Source organism: Balaenoptera acutorostrata, chromosome 12 (assembly GCF_949987535.1).
Source record: "Balaenoptera acutorostrata chromosome 12, mBalAcu1.1, whole genome shotgun sequence".
Lineage (NCBI taxonomy): Eukaryota > Metazoa > Chordata > Mammalia > Artiodactyla > Balaenopteridae > Balaenoptera > Balaenoptera acutorostrata.
This window is the reverse complement of record NC_080075.1, coordinates 57075636-57095499: the sequence shown is the minus strand read 5'-3', so window position 1 is coordinate 57095499 and position 19864 is coordinate 57075636. Positions and strand designations below refer to the sequence as shown.

The window sequence follows — 19864 nt, the reverse complement described above, 5'->3', positions numbered from 1 at the left end:
CACGTGAGTGTCTGAGGAGGGTGGAGGGCAAGACCATCGGAGGAGAGGAGTTGGAAGGACTAGTTTCTCGAATATTGAAGTCACCGTCATCTCTAGCCTTCCGAGATAGAAGCCACCTGATTCCACCACTCTGGGGGGCACTATTTTCATTGTTTGCCATGTAAACAACAGAACTCAGAATACAGTGTGAATGGCGCCCTTAGATTGTTCACGAAGGTGGCCGTTGCTATCTCCATTTTACAGATGAGGCGACAGACTCAGAGAGGTGAAATAATTGCCCAAGTTCACATAGCTAGTAAGGGAAGGAACCAATATTTGAACTTAGGTATGTCTGTCATGCCAAAGCTAGACTCTGTCCATACACCCCTCCCTCTTTGTCACCTGCTTACCGTTATGGGGACAGCATAGCCGTCAGCCTCATAAAAACTGGGGAAGAATGCCTTTTGGGAATGTGCTGTGGTCCACGTGGCTAAGATGAGCATTTCCATTTCTTTTAAAATCATGACTTGTTACATCTGCTGTGCTAACCCACAACCCACTCCTGTCTAGACCCGTCTTTCCGGCTGGTCTTTGTTGAACCGAGAGGCTGAAGCACCTCAGGAATCCAATATCCAATATCACCACAGGATTTCCTGCACTTTCTGTTCTTGTGCTTTAGTCATTACACATGTATTAGAAGCCTCTTCTAAATAATGGTTCATGAATGATAAAATGATGAGTAGTTTTAATCCTTTTCTTTTTTTCCCAAAATCTGTGCAATGGAGACGTTACTTTTATGATCTGAAAAGGTCTAGCATAGATCTATATTTTAAACCATCTTGTTCACGTGGAAACTCTCTAAGACTCTTAGGTCTCTGATGAGGGCTGAACAGGCCTGCTCTCCCACTGAGCCTGAGTCCCAGCTGCACTGGAAGCCTTGGTGTTTCCAGAAAAGTTGGTGTTGGTTGTTTCCCACTCTCCCCAGGTGCATGGAGTATTTGAGGAATCAATCCAAAGACAAAGCAGCATTAATCTCTTAGGGGTTTCCTGGTTTCCTCCATTTCTTGGCTCTCCAATGGGCCTGGGAAAGTACAACAACGCTACAGTTAATTTATAAAGCTCCTCCATGTTTCACTGGACCTGTGAACAGAGAAGTCATCCACTTGTTCTGGAAAGCCCTCCCTGGAGCTCTGAGTCTATATGCTTACATAACACATAGGGCATGGCGTCAGAATTATGGCTTTATGTAGGCCAGGCTGCCTCTGTGAAGCATGGCCCGTGGTACATCACAGGGCCTGACACATAGTAGGTACTCACTAAGGATGAGTCGAATGAGTGAATAAACAACCGATGTTCAGTCTGTATAGGTATTTTTGTGGTGATGTGTTTAATCTTTTCTACCTTAAGAAAGTCGCTAGCATGGATATATATTAATGTATATGAAAAGAACTTTGGGACTTATTTTTATATTCAAACATACGACTTTTCACCCAGAGAAGATATAGAAGAAATAAAGAACCCACCAAGATAAGCAAATAAAGCTGGACAGAGTAGGCTATGCTCACTCAGTTTAGTTTTAAATAATAATCAAAATAGATAATAGGAGTAGAATTTTACTTTGAAAAGTAATACCGCAAATCCCAGTTGATGGGGTGGAGAGAGGAGTCATTAAAATACTTTAATATGGTAAAATGCTAATTATCACAGTTATTCATTGAAAGTAACTTAAAATCTCTGGTTGGCATCATAAGCATAACTAGAATTTTCAAATACATGTTATTAATTATTGTTATTAATATGAGGTTTAAAACCTGATCCTCTTTTGGAGACTAAGTATCAGGACAGGTGAATTTTAAAATGTGCCTGAAAACTCACAACAACCAAATGAAAGTTGGTATTCTTTTCTTCCATCTTGCCAAAGTACTCATCACATTAATAAGAAATGCAGGGGCTTCCCTGGTGGCGCAGTGGTTGAGAATCTGCCTGCTAATGCAGGGGACACGGGTTCGAGCCCTGGTCTGGGAAGATCCCACATGCCACGGAGCAGCTGGGCCCGTGAGCCACAATTGCTGAGCCTGCGCGTCTGGAGCCTGTGCCCCGCGACGGGAGGGGCCGCGATAGAGAAAGGCCCGCGCACCGCGATGAAGAGCGGTCCCCGCACCGCGATGAAGAGTGGCCCCCGCTTGCCGCAACTGGAGAAAGCCCTCGCACGAACCGAAGACCCAACACAGCCAAAAATAAATAAATAAATAAATAAATAAATAAATAAATAAATAAGAAAATCCTTTAAAAAAAAAAAAAAAGAAATGCAACTGACATGCCAGGCACTAAGTTTCACATCATTTGTTTTTATAAGGTTGTATTCCAGTAGATGGGGAATACTTTGATTTCAGTATGTACTTCATTGATGTTGAGAGTCTAGACTCATTCTAATAACTATGCTCAAGATAAGATATTTTTCCCTAGTTTGTCTACACAAAACTATAAGAACTAGCAAAAGCTTAACTATTATATTTGAATAGAGAATTCTTCCTCTTCTAGATCTGAAGACTAAATAAAATATGGCACAGACAGTTACATTCCTAGTTTTTTTTATTATGCCTTTTGAAATAATTTGTATATACCTTTTAAATAATTTCAAGTGCCACAAAAAATAATGTTAATAGCTCAAAATCAAAAGTTAAAAAAAAAACCCTAAGTATAATTTTTAAAATCTTTTTCTTCTCAAGCGTTTTACGATGGGATAATGAGACAGATGTCTCTCAACTGGAAGGACATTTTGACATTGTTATGTGTGCTGACTGGTAAGTACATAAAAATCATAAAACTCCCGTTAGAAAAAATAGCTTTGCTGGAGTAATTGGGCTGTGCTGCTTTGCTGACGGCAAAGCAAAGTCAACAAATGAGGCACAAAGCTGCTTTAACCTCAACAAATTAACATTCATCTCCATGTGACAGTTATAAGGTAGTCTTCTATCACACAGTAACTTCTACCACATTATTTCCCAAAGATTGATTTTGAGAAGCATTTCCATTTTCTGGAATTGCCTCTGTTTCATGCTTGACGTATCAGTAAATGGACGACTTAGGCAAATTGCAAATAATTATGGCTCGGGGAGGAATAGTCTGGAGAAAAAGGAGTTTATCAACAAAACAGCTCAATTAGCTTACTTCTTAGGAGAGATCTGACTATTGATATAAGGGAATATATATATATGTATGTGTGTTTGCACACATATACACTCCAGCGTATAAACATATCTGTGAAATATCTTTAGGGAAATAGCTTTTCTTAAAATGTATGTTTGCTATCTAATATTTTCAATGCCTTCAATTATGATATTTAATTATACATAAAACAAGAATTATAAAATTACATTTTATTGTTATGCAAATAATAATAGTAAAATCTCTGTCAGATGCCTGCCTTTTAAAAATAATTTACATTAGATAGTTTGTCTTCTCTTTTAGCCCAGTCTACTTATTGTTAATGGAAGTCTGATCCTAAGTTACAGGATAAATATGTATCAAACCTTAATAATGATTTCAACTCATCTTATGTATTTTCTTTGTGTGTTGAATAATAATATGAGAAACACTGACAATTCACAAGTATTTTTCCTGTTAAGAGTAAGATCTTATTTGTAGTTTAATCATGATTTTTAAAATGACACTATGGATTTGAAAACACAAGTTCAGATTCTAAAGAAGTTCTATTATATTGATAAACCCAAACACAAGATCCATAACCCAGAGAACACTTTCCTTATGCGAGAGTTGAATGAATGCAGTGAAGTTTTCAGGAAGTCTTTATTTAAAATTATTATTTAATAAGATTTTCAGTGGGTAACTTTCTACCTAAGTCAATGAAATTAGACTTGCTTTCTGTTTTCTTCTGAAAAATACTTGTCAAGGAAACAAATATTTTCTTCTATTCTTAGTTGAGATATTCTAGTTTTTCATGGCCATTTTAGTCTCTCTGCACCCAATTTCAGAAAACCTTTTTCCAAAAAAAGAGAGAAGCAGATTTTTGACTAGTCATTGATATTGTGTCTCAATATTACAGCCCTCATCTAATCAAAAATAAGGAGCTAAAACCTCACCATATGATTTGAGCAAGTAATTTAGTAAATGCTGTCCCTCACCAAATATGAGAAAGGATTCTCCAGGTTTCATTGCACAGATGAAGATAATGCTGGCAGGATTAGATCAGATTAAGCATGAAAGTCAGATCAGAGAGCAGCGGAAAGAGGGAAGAAGGGTAGAATCTTCTTGGAGGTTTAGACGAGGGTCGCACATGGATGGGCTCTGATTATGTGGGGAAGTCAGGTCTGGCCAAGAGATTTAAAGTTAATTTTGTCCTTTGCACAAATATCAAAACAGCCTGGCTTTGTCATACCTTGTGTTATGACACTCACACCATGTCATCCTATTTGTACCAGGGAAGCAGAGGAAGTCAGATTTAAGCTCTTTTCTGATTAATGTTCTCTGTTAGGTTAAAAATAGCCACACAACATGTTTGAAAAATAGTCTTTTTTCCCTAGCCAACAACAGGATCCTGTACAACTGATATACATAATGCATATTCAGTTAAGGCTTTCATTACAAATACATAACATAATAATACAATGTTATACGTACACACACACGTACCATATACATAAATACACATCTAGTCGCTATTGAGAATTTATGTGTTCAAATGAACTAAATACACCAAGTTTCATTTTATAAATGGCTTTTCTATGCGTGAATTGTTAAGTTTTCTTTTCCTCCAGTGTTGTCAGTGCCAGAATGTCAGCCTGTTTATAATTTCCCATTTGTAAATGTGAAACATTAAGCTACTCTCACTGCGATGCTGATATTATTTCCTAAAGAAATGTTTTGGTAATGGTCTGTCTTCATATTCACAGGGATGGGTAAGCTGTTCAGAAACTTAGAAAGTACAACGATGTTCATAATGTACATGTTGTGCATATAGCAGGGAAGCCCAGGATTCCATGTGTTCTTTATGTCCTGTAGGATTGATGTTTCTGTGTCAGAGTTATTGCACGGATGCTGCTTCTAGGGGCAGGCAGGCAGGCAGGCAGACCATGCTGCTATTTTTTTTTTTTAAAGAATGTCACAGAGGAGGAAAAGAAAGCTCTCTTTAGACACTACCTCCAAGATGAAACCTGAAATAGTCAGTGCCAGAAATAGGTGCCACACATAAATAGATCATGTTAAGTCTCACACCATCCTTGAGTCCTTGTCAGTCAATGAGATCTGGATTAGGCCACAGGAATATGAAGCAAGAGTTGGAGTTCAAATATTAGGTACATGGATTAAATTCTTACTGAAGCATTTCCAGCAAGGGTGGCATTGTCTGCTTCCCTGAATAGCTAACCAGTGGTACTGCTTGATCCCATTTACATGAAAACAAGCTCTATTCACAAACCTATTCCAAACCCACATTGTGGTTCAAGTAAAATGCACATGATTACAACGAGCAGCGATATGTTTATGTTGTTAAATCATTCAGGTATTCATATATTTACATTCAAACATTCATAAACCTGTAGGCAATGGGGGAAATAACTCATTTCCCAGAAGAGACAGTCTCTTAGTTCACATCTAAATTTAGTAGCTCAACTAGATTATAAAATAAAGAGGCACACTGAAAGCTAGTCGTTATTTCTCCATTCAGCATTTTTGACAATGAAATATAGTTTCATGGTTCAACAGTTCCTAAGTAACTTGTAAAATGTCCACTTTGAAATAAACAGAAGGAAAACTCAAGGTACAGTCATACCTGCAAATGGATGCTGTTGACAAATATCAAAATATTAGAATATTTAACCACAGGTGTAGAAAAAAACCCCTCCTATTAAATTCCTTGGTTGACTTGTTTAATGTTGAATTTAATATAAGAGTTCCTTTCTGCTGGAATGCAATCCAGCCCGGTCCTTGCTGAGTTTAGAATAGCCAGTGATTGTTAATTTTAAACCTGCCTTTCCAGACTCCTGTTCAATCACAATATTCTGAGAGTCTGGTAGTAAGATGCTTTTTATCCAGTGAACACTTCCATTCAGTGTTTGATGGCTTTCCAGTTTACTGTAGCTCTGCAAAAATAAAAATGATTCTGTAAATTTAAAAAAAAAAAAAGATTCTGCACATTTGGATTCTCTAAAGGCTTGGAACGCAAGTCTGAAACGCCACCCCTAGCCAGACACATGGGGCTAGGTCTGCAGGACGGTGAGCACCTCATCTGCATGCCTCCAGCCTGAGACTTTGGGGAAGGTACATCACTTCACTTGCTCTCCCAGCATTTTTATACTAACTATATACAGTGGATTGTTTTTATTTTCTATCATGTTTACTTTAAATGATGAAAAAAGTTTGGGTTTTGTGAAGAAAAAATTTTTTTTCTCAAAATAGGCTCTAGGATTTCTTTGTTTTCTTCCAGATGCTGTGATCATAGGTAGTTCTAAATCACAACTCACAGACCTTTCCACCTGAAAAGATCTTTAACCCAAATGTAGTCAGCCCTCTTACCTCACACCTGAGGAAACTCAGTCCCGGAGAAGACAGACAGATTGTCAAAGATCTCGCACCTAAGGGGTGGCACCAAGCGAGATCAGAATACGGCTCCCCCAGCAATCAGTTGCTAAAGACCGATAGAGGCCATTCGGTCTGCTGAAAGTTAAATTTAAAACAGTGAATTTAACTGAGCGTATTTCACCGTGAAAATTACATAGAGGTCTTCCTCTCTGTGGATGCTGACAGTAATATCTCCTTGTTCTCTGCACTAATTAATTTCCCTATGAGAGGAGCTGGAGCGTCTCTGTGCTCTGCAGAAAATCCTGACTGATTCTAAGGGAGGCGATGAAAATGGCCTGGCACCTTTCCTTTGTCGTATAATCTGTGATTCAGATCAGTGGAACAAAACAAGCGTTGACTCCACAAATGATTATATAGAGGGGGGGGGGGTGTGTGTGTGTGTGTGTGTGTGTGTGTGTGTGTGTGTGTGTGTGTTTGATGGCCAAACTAGACCGACTGTCGATGTATTCTGATCAGTAACTGGAGAGTTGAAATGGTATCTTCATCCCAATCACTGACCCACTCAGCCTTTTTTAATAGATCCACTTAAGCTGCTGCTGTTCTCTGAGCCCATTAGGACTTATTTAAGGGGTGAATTTTCAGGAGATTGTATATCACTCCCACTAAAGCACGTTGAAATTGCTGATAGGATGTATCCTACTAAGCGTTATAAATTCTGCACCAGAGCTAAGTAGAAAGGTGAGCTTGCTTGGAATAAAGACCTATTAGAGAACTACAGAAATTACTTTTGGGAAATTTGACTTGCAGTGATGGAGTAGACAGCATTAGCTTTCAAATAACTGTGTTTTGAATGTGTGCTGTGTGTTAAGCTGCATTTTCTAGCGAGCTGTGAGGTTAATATTTTTGTCACCATTGCCAACATTAAGTAGAAATAGTACTATATTAGGTTATGCTTTTTTTATTGAAGTATAGTTAATTTACAATGTTGTGTTAGTTTCGAGGGTACAGCAAAGTGATTCAGTTATTTATATATACATATATATATATATTCTTTTTCAGATTCTTTTCCATTATAGGTTATTATAAGATGTTGAGTATAGTTCCCTATGCTATATAGTAGGTCCTTATTGTTTATCTATTTTTTTATGTAGCAGTGTGTATATGTTAATCCCAAACTCCTAATTTATTTCCCCCTCCCCTCATAAGGTTATGTTTTAAGCTCAGCTTTTAAGTTGTTGATTATTTGTCTCTAACAATCTTACCGGCTCTTAGGACGAACAGGTATAAACTGAGAATGGTCTTTTGCTTGGTGCTATGTATCCCAACCAGCCAGGTCTCCTGTAGACCCAAGTAACTGACAGAGGTATTTTCTCACAGTGGTAGTCTTCTTTAAAAAAAATAAAATAAAATGCTTAATTATTAACATTTAAGATAGTATTACCTCACTAAACAATAAGGTATATAGTCCTGAAGAGAAATTTTCAAAACACTTAAATACAATTCGATTCCTTTCTTATCCATCCTTACTGGTTATTAACCACTGATTAATATGACTAAAAGGCAAATTTTTGTAGCATTCGAATTAGACACATTCTGTGCTCTAAGATTTAAGTGCACAGTTTTCTGGAACAATAAGAAATTTTCCCATGGGTAATAATCTGGTTATCCTGATTATCCTGATGGATAGTTTCCCATTCTAGAGATCATTTCTAGCTCACCTTAAGAGGATTCTTTTTCCATTGCTCAAAGCAGAACTTTATAGAAGAAACTTCCACTAAGCATGTCATGGTGAAACCCAAGCACTGACTTCTTGGAAACGTCTTATAAGCCGCTCTCCCCACTCCTCTTAAGTGAGAGACTTAAGAGAGAACCTGGCTTGGTGAAACATCCTACCTAAATGCTGATTCCTCCCTAGCAAGACCAGTGAAGGAGTGTGTACAGCCTGTTTTAGAGTCATTGAAACCCACCCTACATAAGCTCCTCCATTTCAAAGACTGTGTTGATCTGCCAGTTGGGCAGTAAGTTAACTCTTCATTGAGCACCCTCTCTGTGTGTATGCTGGGCCAGACCTAGTGATGCAGAAATGAATACAGACTGGAAGCTCCTTGAGGATGGGAACTTCGTCTTATTCACAGCTTATCTCCAAGGCCTGAAACAGTCCCTAGTATACAGCAGGTCATCAACAAATATTCATCAACCAATATATCATTCATTTGATGCCCACCGCAGCCACAGAGGTGGGCTCTTATTGACAGGAAAACTGAGGTCTCAGATGAAGTGACTTGCCCAAGGTCACATAGCAGAAAGGTCAGAGCCAGAGCCTAGGAAACCCTGAACTATGCTCTCCCCTTGTCTGAAGTGTGACTCCACCAGCAGCGCTCCTACTGACAGCTGATACTCATTCTTAGCTCGGAGGAGGACGACGCAGGGCCCCAGAGTAGGTGGTAATTAGCCATGCTATTTGGGGAGTGGGAGGCCAAATCAGAGGGACCCACACCAAACTACAGCATTTGAAACGGGAGTAGAGGCTTTGCTTAGGCCCCTCATGGGATAGCTGATGCACAAGGCCACCCAGTGTTCTAGCCTGCAAGTCCTGGATAAGGAAACTCTGTCCTAGACTTCCAGGATAAGGCCTGGTGAAGACAGGGTCAGACTGATCCAGCCAAAGAGGTGACAGAGCAACAAGAGAAATTCTCAAACCAGAAAAGAAAAATGAAAAATCACACGAACTGGAAAAAAATCAACATGGAGATCAAGGGGGGAAATCCAGAGTTGCCACGGTTTCTGGGACACACTGCCTAAAGCTGGTCTTTGTTTACTCCTAGGTCACTTGTTGGCTCTAACCTCAGTGCTGTTGCTAGTCACTAAAAACCATCCCCACCTGAGAGCTGTTTTGTGGTTGGTGTGTAATAGGGCTGGTGGTTTGTTTTTGGAGGGTGGCCTCACAGCACCCTCGGTGGGCAGAGGGCACAGGTTTACAGACAAGTGTTGGGAGAGCTTCATCTCCACCAGGTGATTTCCCCAAACAGCAGCTTAGAAATTGTCCCTTTCACACTAACACATGGCCAGTCGTGTTGAATCGTGGCCCATCGCATGTTGATGACTTGACTTTGGTTGGATAACACTGACCACAGTATCTTTTTTTTATTCCAGTGAGACACTTGGATGGAAGGCAACATTTCTCTTTTTTAGTGTTGAGTAAACATGTGTAATTAGTCTTGATCTCCATTAGTATCATTAGACTTGAAAACCCAGTTTAATCTGGATTCTGCTCTCTTCTCAATGTCAGCCTGTTTCTGGACCAGTACAGAGCCAGCCTTGTTGATGCAATAAAGAGATTACTCCAGCCCAGGGTAAGTATGTTTCTGTTTTCTCCTGAACACTGGCTTCAGAATAATTAGTCTGTGCACAAAGATGGAGAGAGTAATGGAATGGCAGGATTAATGTCATGTAATACTTTAATACTTATTATGTCCAACTTCAATTGGGTCTTCTGATCTATCAGATTCTTTCCTAATCATAACTAGGGAACTTCTTACCCTTGGCCTTCTGATAAGGAACACAGTGGGTAGTAAAATAAATGAAACCACTTCAAAGATAGTGTGAGATTATTTTTATCAAAGAATTTCTTGAGTCTTTTCCTTTGATAACAATATCTTCATATTAAAGTAGAAGTATGATATTGAAAGTTTTCTGTTGACTTCTGTCATTTTAAATCCCTTCAATGGTTACCTTTGTCATTGGTTATTTATTGCAAAAGAACATTTTTCTTTTTATTTCTGTTTATATTAAATAAAGGGGCTTCAGATGAATCTGTATATTAATCTGTTCTTTGCTTTAAAAGGAAGCCATTATTTACATATTATAAACATTAGGTCACAGTGAAGCCAAGCATGGCGTAAAATATTGTGCACATTTTTACATTTATATATCCATTTATGCCTGTGAGTAAATTACAGAGTTTTTATCCACTCTTATTTTTTGGGGCTGTTATACTATGCTAGGAGGTCCTGCAGCCTAAACGGAGAGTTAATATACATCTATTTAAAGTAAGAAAACAAGTTTAAAGCTCATGCATTAAAAAAAAAATCTTATAACTGTGTAAGACTCTTGCTGTACCATAGGAATTTAAACTAGGTTAACAATGTTAAAGTAGTCTAAGACAGGAACTCACATTTATCTGAGAAAGGACGATAGTGTGTATGTGTGTGTGAAGTATTTTCTAAAGTTTTATCTCTTCTTTTAAAAAAGAAGGTTTGCTCTGGTCTTCTGACCTCAGTGAGACTTATAGACTAATACCTTTCAATCTTTCTTTTATATCTTTTTCACATTGAAGGTTCCCAGAGCAATTTGATAATCATCTTTTGCCTTACACTGTTGCTTTTTATTTTGTTATCTCTATATACCTCAGAAACTTTAAACAGACCTCTCAGAGGAGTAACCACAGCTTTGTAAGTGGTAATCAATTAAATTAAATTGGCCTTCTCAATTCCCTCTGTGAGGTGGGTAGTAGGTCTGGAGGCAAGGAAGGGGCATGCACCAAGCTATTAATGGCAGCTGTCGTGGTTGAGTGAGCAGCCCAAGTTGAGGGCAGAAGGAATTGGGGGCCTCTTCATCCCCCCATTAGCCTTGGGTGGTTCTCACGAGCATTTGCAAGATCAGGATTTTCAGAGAGGGGACGGAGATTCTTGGACGTACAGGCTTCTAGGAATCCTATCATATGTCAACACGACTTCAAGGACTCCTGGATCTCACAGTGCACAAACAGTACTTCACTCATCACCAACACCCCTTCAAAGCCTATTTGTGACAAATACTCCATTTTGCAGCAGATTTGCATGACTTACGTAGGATCTATTGTAAATCATGAGAACGATTTCCAATAGGAAACTGCCCAAGCTATGAATAGATCTAAATGGAGATTGAACTGGAACATCTAGCAGCTCTCCTGCACCCTCTGTTAAACTCTGAACGACGCTCCCCCTCGTCTGAAGTGTGACTCCACACAGCGGCCTCCTCCGAGGACGGCAGTGCTCCCACTGGCAGCTGGTACTCACCCTGAACTCGGAGAAGGATGTGGCAGGGCCCTAGAGCGGGCAGTACTTACTCATGCTCTGTGAGGAGTGGGGAGGCCAAATCAGAGGGGCCCACATCAAAATGCAGCATTAGAAATGAGAGGAGGGGACCTCGCTTAGGCCCCTCCTGTCCTGCAGCCCTGCTCAGACTGCTGGGTGTTCTAGTCTAAGGGGTCAGGGGTCCACCCTAAGGGGGGAATCCCAGTTACGGATGGCACATGGACACACTGAAGTTCCCACCCAGGGATCCCATCCCCATTGGGAGGTGTGGGGAGGCAGGACGTTTGCACTCGCTGGGCCTCCACCCAGATGGACCCCGGAAGGGTCACCTGGACTCAGCAGGGAAGAGCAGCAGCTCTGTATCCCATGCCAGCGGGCTGGAAGGGTTCCCAGGGCTCGGGGGTACCCAGCGGATAACCGCACTCTTCTCCTTCTTAGCTCTCAGGGCTGCTGTCCTGCTTCCGAAGGACCTCCCCCTGATGAGTGTCTGTGTGTGGAAGTCCCAGTCCAAGACTAAGATAACACTAAAGGTTTTAGTCTATTACAATTTGAGATGCTGTAATGTTTTCTTGAGCCTAGACCACTCCTCCATGGTTTTGTGGCCCAGAGGCTAAAGGTGCCTTAGGAGGCCCACAGAGAAACAACCTGGGCAGGTGCACTGGTGGATCCTGAGTTCTTGGTAATTCAGGGCTCAGCAGACTCAATGGAGACAAAACAAGTTCTCAGGGTGCTCAGCAAAAACTGCACTTTGGCCAAATGCTTCGAATTCATAGGAGCGCCCAGTTTCTGAAGGCAAAGTACCAGTGGGTGGAGTCAGAAATACCTGCATACAAAACTTAAGTCGTTCTTACTATCTGGGCACTTACTGGTTTCATCTCTCGGAGCCTCAGTTTCTCGTCTGTAAAATGGGGAGTAAACAAGCCAGTGCATTGGAAAGCTTTAGCACATGATTGACTCTGAGTGAATATGTGTTCGCTCTTATTACCTTGAAGAACTAGAGAGACTTTCCAGCTGTGATGAGTATAGAACGTAGGGGGCTCTTCACAAAAACTGTTCTCAGAGAAATGGTTGGCAGGAGGGGAAAATTTTTTTTCTCGACCTGGACTTGGACGATTTCTACACATAACTGGGCCTGCTGCAGTTCCCTGCACCCCTGTCCTGCATACCTGCTGCAGGCTCTGCAGAGGTCTGGGGGATTGTCTACCTGGATGAAGATGACACTTTTTAGTACAGATAACCCTACCGAGTAAGGTGAGAGAAATTATACTAAGTGGCCAGAATGAAATCATTGCAACACAAAGGTTCAGGTGTCAAGCTTGGGAAGAAGTGGATTCTGCCGTTACTGGGGAGTATGGTTCCTTGGTTTCTAGCTAAAGCAGCTCTGCTGTCTGGAGTCAGAGGATCCAGAAGCAAAGAAAGCAGAGGGAGGGGAGGGTTCCCCTTGCTTTTCAGCTTTTATATTGGGGGTCGTGGATGAGGTGGGCACAGGCCCTCAGAGAGAGCTTAGCCACCAGGGTGGGCTCCTGGCTTGACCAGGAACAATATCAGATCCCAGGGCTGAGCCTAGATCCTCAGGCAAACGGGCACCCATGCCTGGTAAGTCATTACAGGAAGCCCCAAATGTCAGGAGGACATGATGGTTACCTGTCCCAGATGGAAACTTTCCTCAACTTACTGGTTGAGAGACACTGTAAAAACATCTGACTCCTGCCAGAATGCTACAAGGGACTCTCTAGCAAACTTACAAGAGGAAAAGAAAAGATCTTAAAAAGGAATGAAATCAGCACATTTTACTCATTCCAAGAAACATGTCCCTCCCCTCCCCCACCTCTTTCCCTCCGGTGAGTGGCTTCTTGTTGCTGACAGGTAACCCCCTCTCGCTGTGTTCCTTAAAGACCATCAGCCATGTCTGATATCAGAGGACCCAGATGTAATTTCAAATACAGCCACACAAGCCTACAAGTTGAATTTCAGTCCAGAAGTGACAAGCAACAAATGGCATCTACTAATATTCCTCTGAAATGGCTTTGGGTGGAAGGGGGGGAGCCAAGCCAGTTAGTGTGAGTTTACTGAGGACCATGAGGAGATGGATGGGGATGCAATATGGACAGATCCCCAGCTTGTTACAGCTGCTAACCATTGGCAAGAACTCAAAAATATCACTGTGGAATTCATTTAACCTTCTGTAGAGGCTGCCCTAAGTAACTGCCAAATTCCTGGAGTCCTGACTACATGCCAGCCGTGCTATAAAAGTAAATCATGGACTCTCATTTTAGAAGGGCACTTTCTTTTTACTGACATATTTCCTCATCTTTTAAAAAATCTAGCATCTCTGCACCCATCTGTACAAACCTCTGTTTTTGCTTATCTCAGGGAAGTGCCTTGTGAGTGTGGGTTCAGTGGCATGAACTGAGATGGTGCTGAAGGACCCTTGGTTCCTGTCCGCTTGCTGGGTCAGAGGCCCAACAAATCGTCCTCTGTTCTTGGGGAGAAGCTGTGTTCCACCATACCTGGCCCTCCAGGTATAGGAATAGAGAGTCCCCAGATGGTCTTTAAGACCCTCAGAACAAGAGCCTAGCCCTTAGAAGTTCTTCTTGGAAGTCCAGCCAGGTGTTTATCCAGTGCTGAGTCTCTGCCCCTGAGGAACTTACAATGTGGTCATGGAGATGTAACATACACACAGATGGAAGTACAGTGGACAGTGCAAAATGGCTTATAACAGCCCAGCTGTTCATATAGGGCCTGGTGCTGTTTTTATTTGTTGTGTGATTTTTTTCTAATTTACACCTTCTATAGAACGTGAGATACTCAGAGATTTGAACCCTGTCTTGATTCAACAAACATTTGTTGAGCCTCGCACTGGGCTGGGGATTGTGGGGTATAAATAGGAATAATGAGCACTTTGAGAATCTCACTGTTTACCAGGGCAGATTAATGCACAAGCTCCTTGGAATTATAATGTTATATGGTAGGTACTAGGGATACAGCACAAAGAGTAACTAACTGCCTGACGAAGGGTTCCCTAGAGGCAGCAGTATTTGACTTTGTTCTTGAATAGTAAGAAGGCCATTCTAAGCCTCAGAGGAAGGAGACTAGAAAGTAGCATCCCTGGTGGAGGGAACAGTGCTCACAGGTGGAGAGTATGAAAAAGCATGTTGTGTTTGCAGGAGTTTGCTCTGGTTGGAGTGTAAGAGTGTCTGTGTGGTTTGGGTTTAGGGTTGGGGAGGGATGAGGGATGAAGTTAAAGAGTTAGTTTGGGTACCACTTTAGGAAAGGCTGAGAACATGATGATGGAGAGATGGGACTTTACTATGTGGGTCATAGATAGCCATTGAAATGGAGATAGAGAGCCATTTTTGAGCAGTGTATGGGTCCTAGAGAGATCACTCCGGCCAGCATAAAAGCTGGTTTGGAATAAGAAAGAGCTTGAAAGCAGCAAGGCTCTTCATGGGTCTACCGTGGACCAACTTCTACCTAGAATTGTTCAGTTAGGAGCTAGTGAAGGCCTAAAGATGGAGATGAGGGAACCGAATGGGTGTTCACTGACAGGTTCTTTCAACAAACATTTCTGGAGTGCCTCCCTGGGGATAGAATAAGGTACAAGGGTTTTAAAAGGCAATGTCACGATTTCCTGGTTTCCAGTTTCACTTTGAAGGTGAAGGGTATAGAATTGTTTGGCATACTTAATAGGTATTCAGCTGTGTGTGTGAGAGAGAGAGAGAGAGAGAGACAGACAGAGAGAGAGAGGGATGCGTGGATGGATGGCTGGCTGGATGGATGGGTGGGTGGGTAGTGCCCTGGGAAGTGTAGAGGTTTGGGCCAAGGATATTGAGTTCCATTTTAGACAGAATGGGTTAAAGGTACTTTGAGAACATCCCCATGGAGAGCTCTAGTAGGCACCTGAAAATCTGGGTGTGGGCCCTGGACAATGGTGAATGCTGCAGTTATGTACTTGGGAGTTTTTGATGCATAATTGATAGTTGAAGTTGTGGACTTCAGTACAATCGCCTAGAACTGTATAAAACATGAAGAAAAAGTAGGCAGAGCCCTGGGGACTACTGACAATGAAAGGACAGGTGGAAAAAAAAGAAGCCAGGGTCGGGGACTGAGAGACTGAGGGAAATGTAGGGGAGAAAGCAGACAAAGGCAGCATCTCAGAAACCAGGTAAAGAGATGGTTAGAAAATAAACACAAGCTTAAACGTGTAATTGGTATTTAATAGTTTATTGCCTGGAAATGAAAAAGGCATAGCATATTCCTTGTAAAATAAGTCTGAAGAAGACTTATTTTTTCCAGACGTGCACACCCTTTAATATATGAGTATAGATTAGTCTAGCAAAATAACAACTGAGCTTACGATGTAAACAATATCATTGTTGTTTTGTGGAACTACTCCTCTCTCCTCTCCAGGGATAAATGAATTCTCTCAAATTTCTGCTCATCAGTCAAAATTTTACATTCAATTGAGTGTTCATTCTGAGTTTAAAATGATTCTGTGACTGTGAATGCTTAGAAAGTTGTGCTTTGGTAAATTGAAAATAATTTTTCTAAAGTGATGGGCTAATTTGAAATCTATATTCTTTTTCTTGTTTTGAATTTTGCAGCCTAAATTGTAAGATGTATTCCTCTGACTGTAGCAGACAAAGTGTCCTGCTCCACTGGGGATATGGGGGGCTTCTAAAACCGTTCATTATGGGGCAGATGCTGGCACTCAGTAGGGCTCAGTGGATGCTTATTGAATGAATGGATGATGTCCTATTGTCCCTCCTAAATATTAATCCACATCTGAAAGGTGTCTGCATTCAATGAAATGAAAAAGAAAACATTTTGAAACTCATAACTGAGTAATTAAGGATTAAAACTACTGCTCGCTCTTTCTCTTTCTTGTGGGGACAGTATTGTGCACAGAAAGCTGCCCTCTGAAATCCCATTATAGCCGCTGACTCTGTAAAAGCTTCTTGGAGAAAATCTTTTCTAAAGAATAAGCAATAGAACGTGGCCTTCGAATTCCCAGAGACTTGTGTTTTTCAGATTATTCAATATCTGGATTTAGTTTATTCTCTCAACAAATACTGATCGTCTACTCTGTGCTAGGCACTGAGAAAATGCAGTGAATGAAACATTAGAAGATCCCACTGTCATGGAGCATACATTCTAGCCGGAGGAGACGGGCAATAACAAACAAGGTTATGATGTGTGCCAGTGGTGATGAGGGCTAAGGACATAACTAGAGCAGGGAGAGTGGGTGGGGAGGGATGGGGAAGGATGGCTGTTTTAGGTGCGGTGGGTACAGAAGGACAGGTAAACTGAGACACAAGCTCAATTGCAGTCACCTTACAGCTCACCCTAACCAACAAAGGGCTGGGGTGAGGGCAGCCTGTGTTTTGTGAATGCAAACGTCAACCCAACCACAACCCCTTAGTCCTGTAAACATTATGATATATAATTTAGATAATAGCTGTTAAAAATCAACTCTTTGATTGTAATGGTAAGACAATTTTTGCAGGTGACTTTAAAATAAAATGACTTCCATTATTCAAAAGTCCAGAATGGCAATCAGCTCTTAGAAAGACTAGAATGACCTACTAGTGTTCCCTCTTTTTTTTTATGGAGACTTCTGCTCCACTGCTGAGACCATGTATTATATCTAGTTTCACATCAAAATGAATTTTTGCTGCTAAGTTTGAAAACCACCTGAAAATAGCAATTAATATTGGAAAAGCTGACAGAACCTTAAGTTTACTGGCATGATTGGTGCTGCTGTAATTATGTGCCTGAGTGTATACATGTCTATGTAAACACAGTATGAAAACACACTTGATGTCCAGGACAGTGTATCAATGTGTTTTCTTGCAGCTAAATGAGGGGAAGAGAGAAGGAGAGGGAGTTGATAGAATTTTTATAGCACTGTTAGGTGGTGTAGATGCTCCTAGTCTTTCTTACATCTATATAAACTTGTTTCTCAAATTATTTTCACATTCAATGCCTCGTTTTACCCTCACAACTTGCTCGGGGTCGGGGGTGGAAGGCAAGGGAGGCTTTGTTCTTCCCACTTAATGGGTGAGAAAACTCAGTGGGTCAGCTAAGATAACTTGGGTTTCTTATCTGAAAAAATGAGGAGATTGGACTCATGTCATCTCCAAGGTCCCTTCTAGTTCAGCAGTTCTATGACTTTTTTTTTCTGATTTTCCTGAGGTGACACCGTGTTTAATGGTGGAGATCCCCTTTAAGTCCAGACCCCTTTCTGCCACACGGTTCCTTCTTCTTCAAATCCTTCACTGCATGTTTAATCATCTGTAAAATGTAATGTCTACCGTACAACGTTGTTGAGGGGATTAAAGGGAAGGCTTGTGAAGCACCTAGCAAAGTGGTAGCTTTTATTATTTATTATTATCATCACTATTACTAATAAGAAGGCAATGTCGTGTAGTGGAAAGAGCATTGGCATTGGAGTCAGGTCAGTTTCCAATCATTTACTGGTGTGTCATCTTGGCCAGTGATTCAACCTTTCTGAGCATTCTGTAAAGTGGAGCTGAAAATCTCTACCTTGTTGGGTTGTTTGAAGACTAAAGGAGAGGATGTATATAGAGCACTTATCCCAGTGTCTGCTACATCCCAGATGCTCAGTAGACAGTTGGCAGGTATGAATGGTAAACCAATTTTCAAAAGAAACTGGGATAGGGACTTCCCTGGTGGCACAGTGGTTAAGAATCTGCCTGCCAATGGAGGGGACACGGGTTCAAGCCCTGGTCCGGGAAGATCCCACATGCTGCAGAGCAACTAAGGCCGTGCGTCACAACTACTGAGCCTGTGCTCTAGAGCCCACGAGCCACAACTACTGAAGCCAGAGCACCTAGAGGCCATGCTCCACAACAAGAGAAGGCACCACAATGAGAAGCACGCGCACCACAATGAAGACCCAACACAGCCATAAATAAATAAAATAAATAAATTTATTAAAAAAAAAAAAAAGAAACGGGGATATATTTTCATGATTCCCTCAAAACCTGAAGTGGTATTTCATAGAGGTGAAGTATAACCCTGAAATTAACAGACGCATACAGTCATCTTTTAAACAAATAAAAGGAAAATGAAGATTCTGAAGTTTAGCCATTCTGTGCACATCTAAAAGGGAGAAGAAAAACTCACATGTACCTAGTAGTTAGCAAATGGTTGCTGTAGAGTTTCATGTCAGAGAGTCTTTTGAAATCCAGTATATACTTTATTCAAGTCCTCCCATTCTCCCCACTACAACAATCTGATAAGGTTGTGCAGTTTATTTAGAAAAGCTTGATTGCCCTCATTTTACCACTTCCTTTGAAAAGTAATCACTTGAGGGGACTTCTCTGGTCGTGCAGTGGTTAAGAATCCGCCTGCCAATGCAGGGGACACGGGTTCGAGCCCTGGTCCGGGAAGATCCCACGTGCCGTGGAGCAACTAAACCTGTGGGCCACAACTACTGAGCCTGCGCTCTAGAGCCCGTGAGCCACGACTACTGAGCCCGCGTGCCACAACTACTGAAGCCCACGTGCCTAGAGCGTGTGCTCCGCAACAAAGAGAAGCCACCGCAATGAGAAGCCCGTGCACCGCAATGAAGAGTAGCCCCCGCTCGCCGCAACTGGAGAAAGCCCGCGCGCAGCAATGAAGACCCAAACGCAGCCATAAATAAATAAATTTATTAAAAAAAAAAAAAGTAGTCACTTGAATAACTTTGAGGAACTGCTTTGCCATAATGATGACCCTTATGAAGGATTCAATGAAGTTGGAAATCAAGATCCTGTAGCTCTGTCTCTGGCAGCATGGTCACAGAAAAGGCTGGTGGCAGAACTGAAATGGATTGTGGTTACTTATCTCTGTGGAGGATTTCTTGGTACTGAATTTCCAGGGCACAGTAAACTAACATTTACAGGCATCTGTGGCCACATGCTCTGGAGCTGTGTTGCAGATGTGTTGACAGCTGCTAAGGAGTCGCAAGGTGGGTGGCACTGCCCTGGACCCATTATTCTAAAATCTAGTTGATGGTTTAAATCAGTGGACCCAAGAGAGGTATGTATTGTACAGAAAACCAGTGTTGAGTTCCATATTGTTTATTACATGCATTGTTTGAAAATGATAAAACATAGCAACTCATCATTTAAATGACTTTTTTTTTCTTATTTGATGTATATCTGTCCTTGAAATTATTCTCACTGTGGATGCCCATCCTGTGTGGACGTCTCAAGACAAATGAGTTTTCTACCTGAGAACAGTACAATTAAATGCTTTGACCA

At 41.3% G+C, this 19864-nt stretch overlaps 1 protein-coding gene across 4 annotated transcripts in view; it reads left to right on the top strand.

Moving 5' to 3' along the window:
- CAMKMT (calmodulin-lysine N-methyltransferase) overlaps positions 1–19864 on the top strand; it is a 389839-nt gene that overhangs the window by 359182 nt on the left and 10793 nt on the right. For 3 of the 4 annotated variants that reach the window (XR_009009842.1, XM_028168508.2, XM_007190085.2), the window contains exons 8-9: positions 2709–2783; positions 9809–9872. Coding sequence is in view for 3 of the 4 variants with exons in the window: in XM_028168508.2 (XP_028024309.2) it covers positions 2709–2783; positions 9809–9872 (139 nt within the window). In the remaining variant the exon portion in view is untranslated. The remainder of the gene's footprint in view (positions 1–2708; positions 2784–9808; positions 9873–19864) is intronic. The other variant, XM_007190086.2, reaches the window with a different exon arrangement.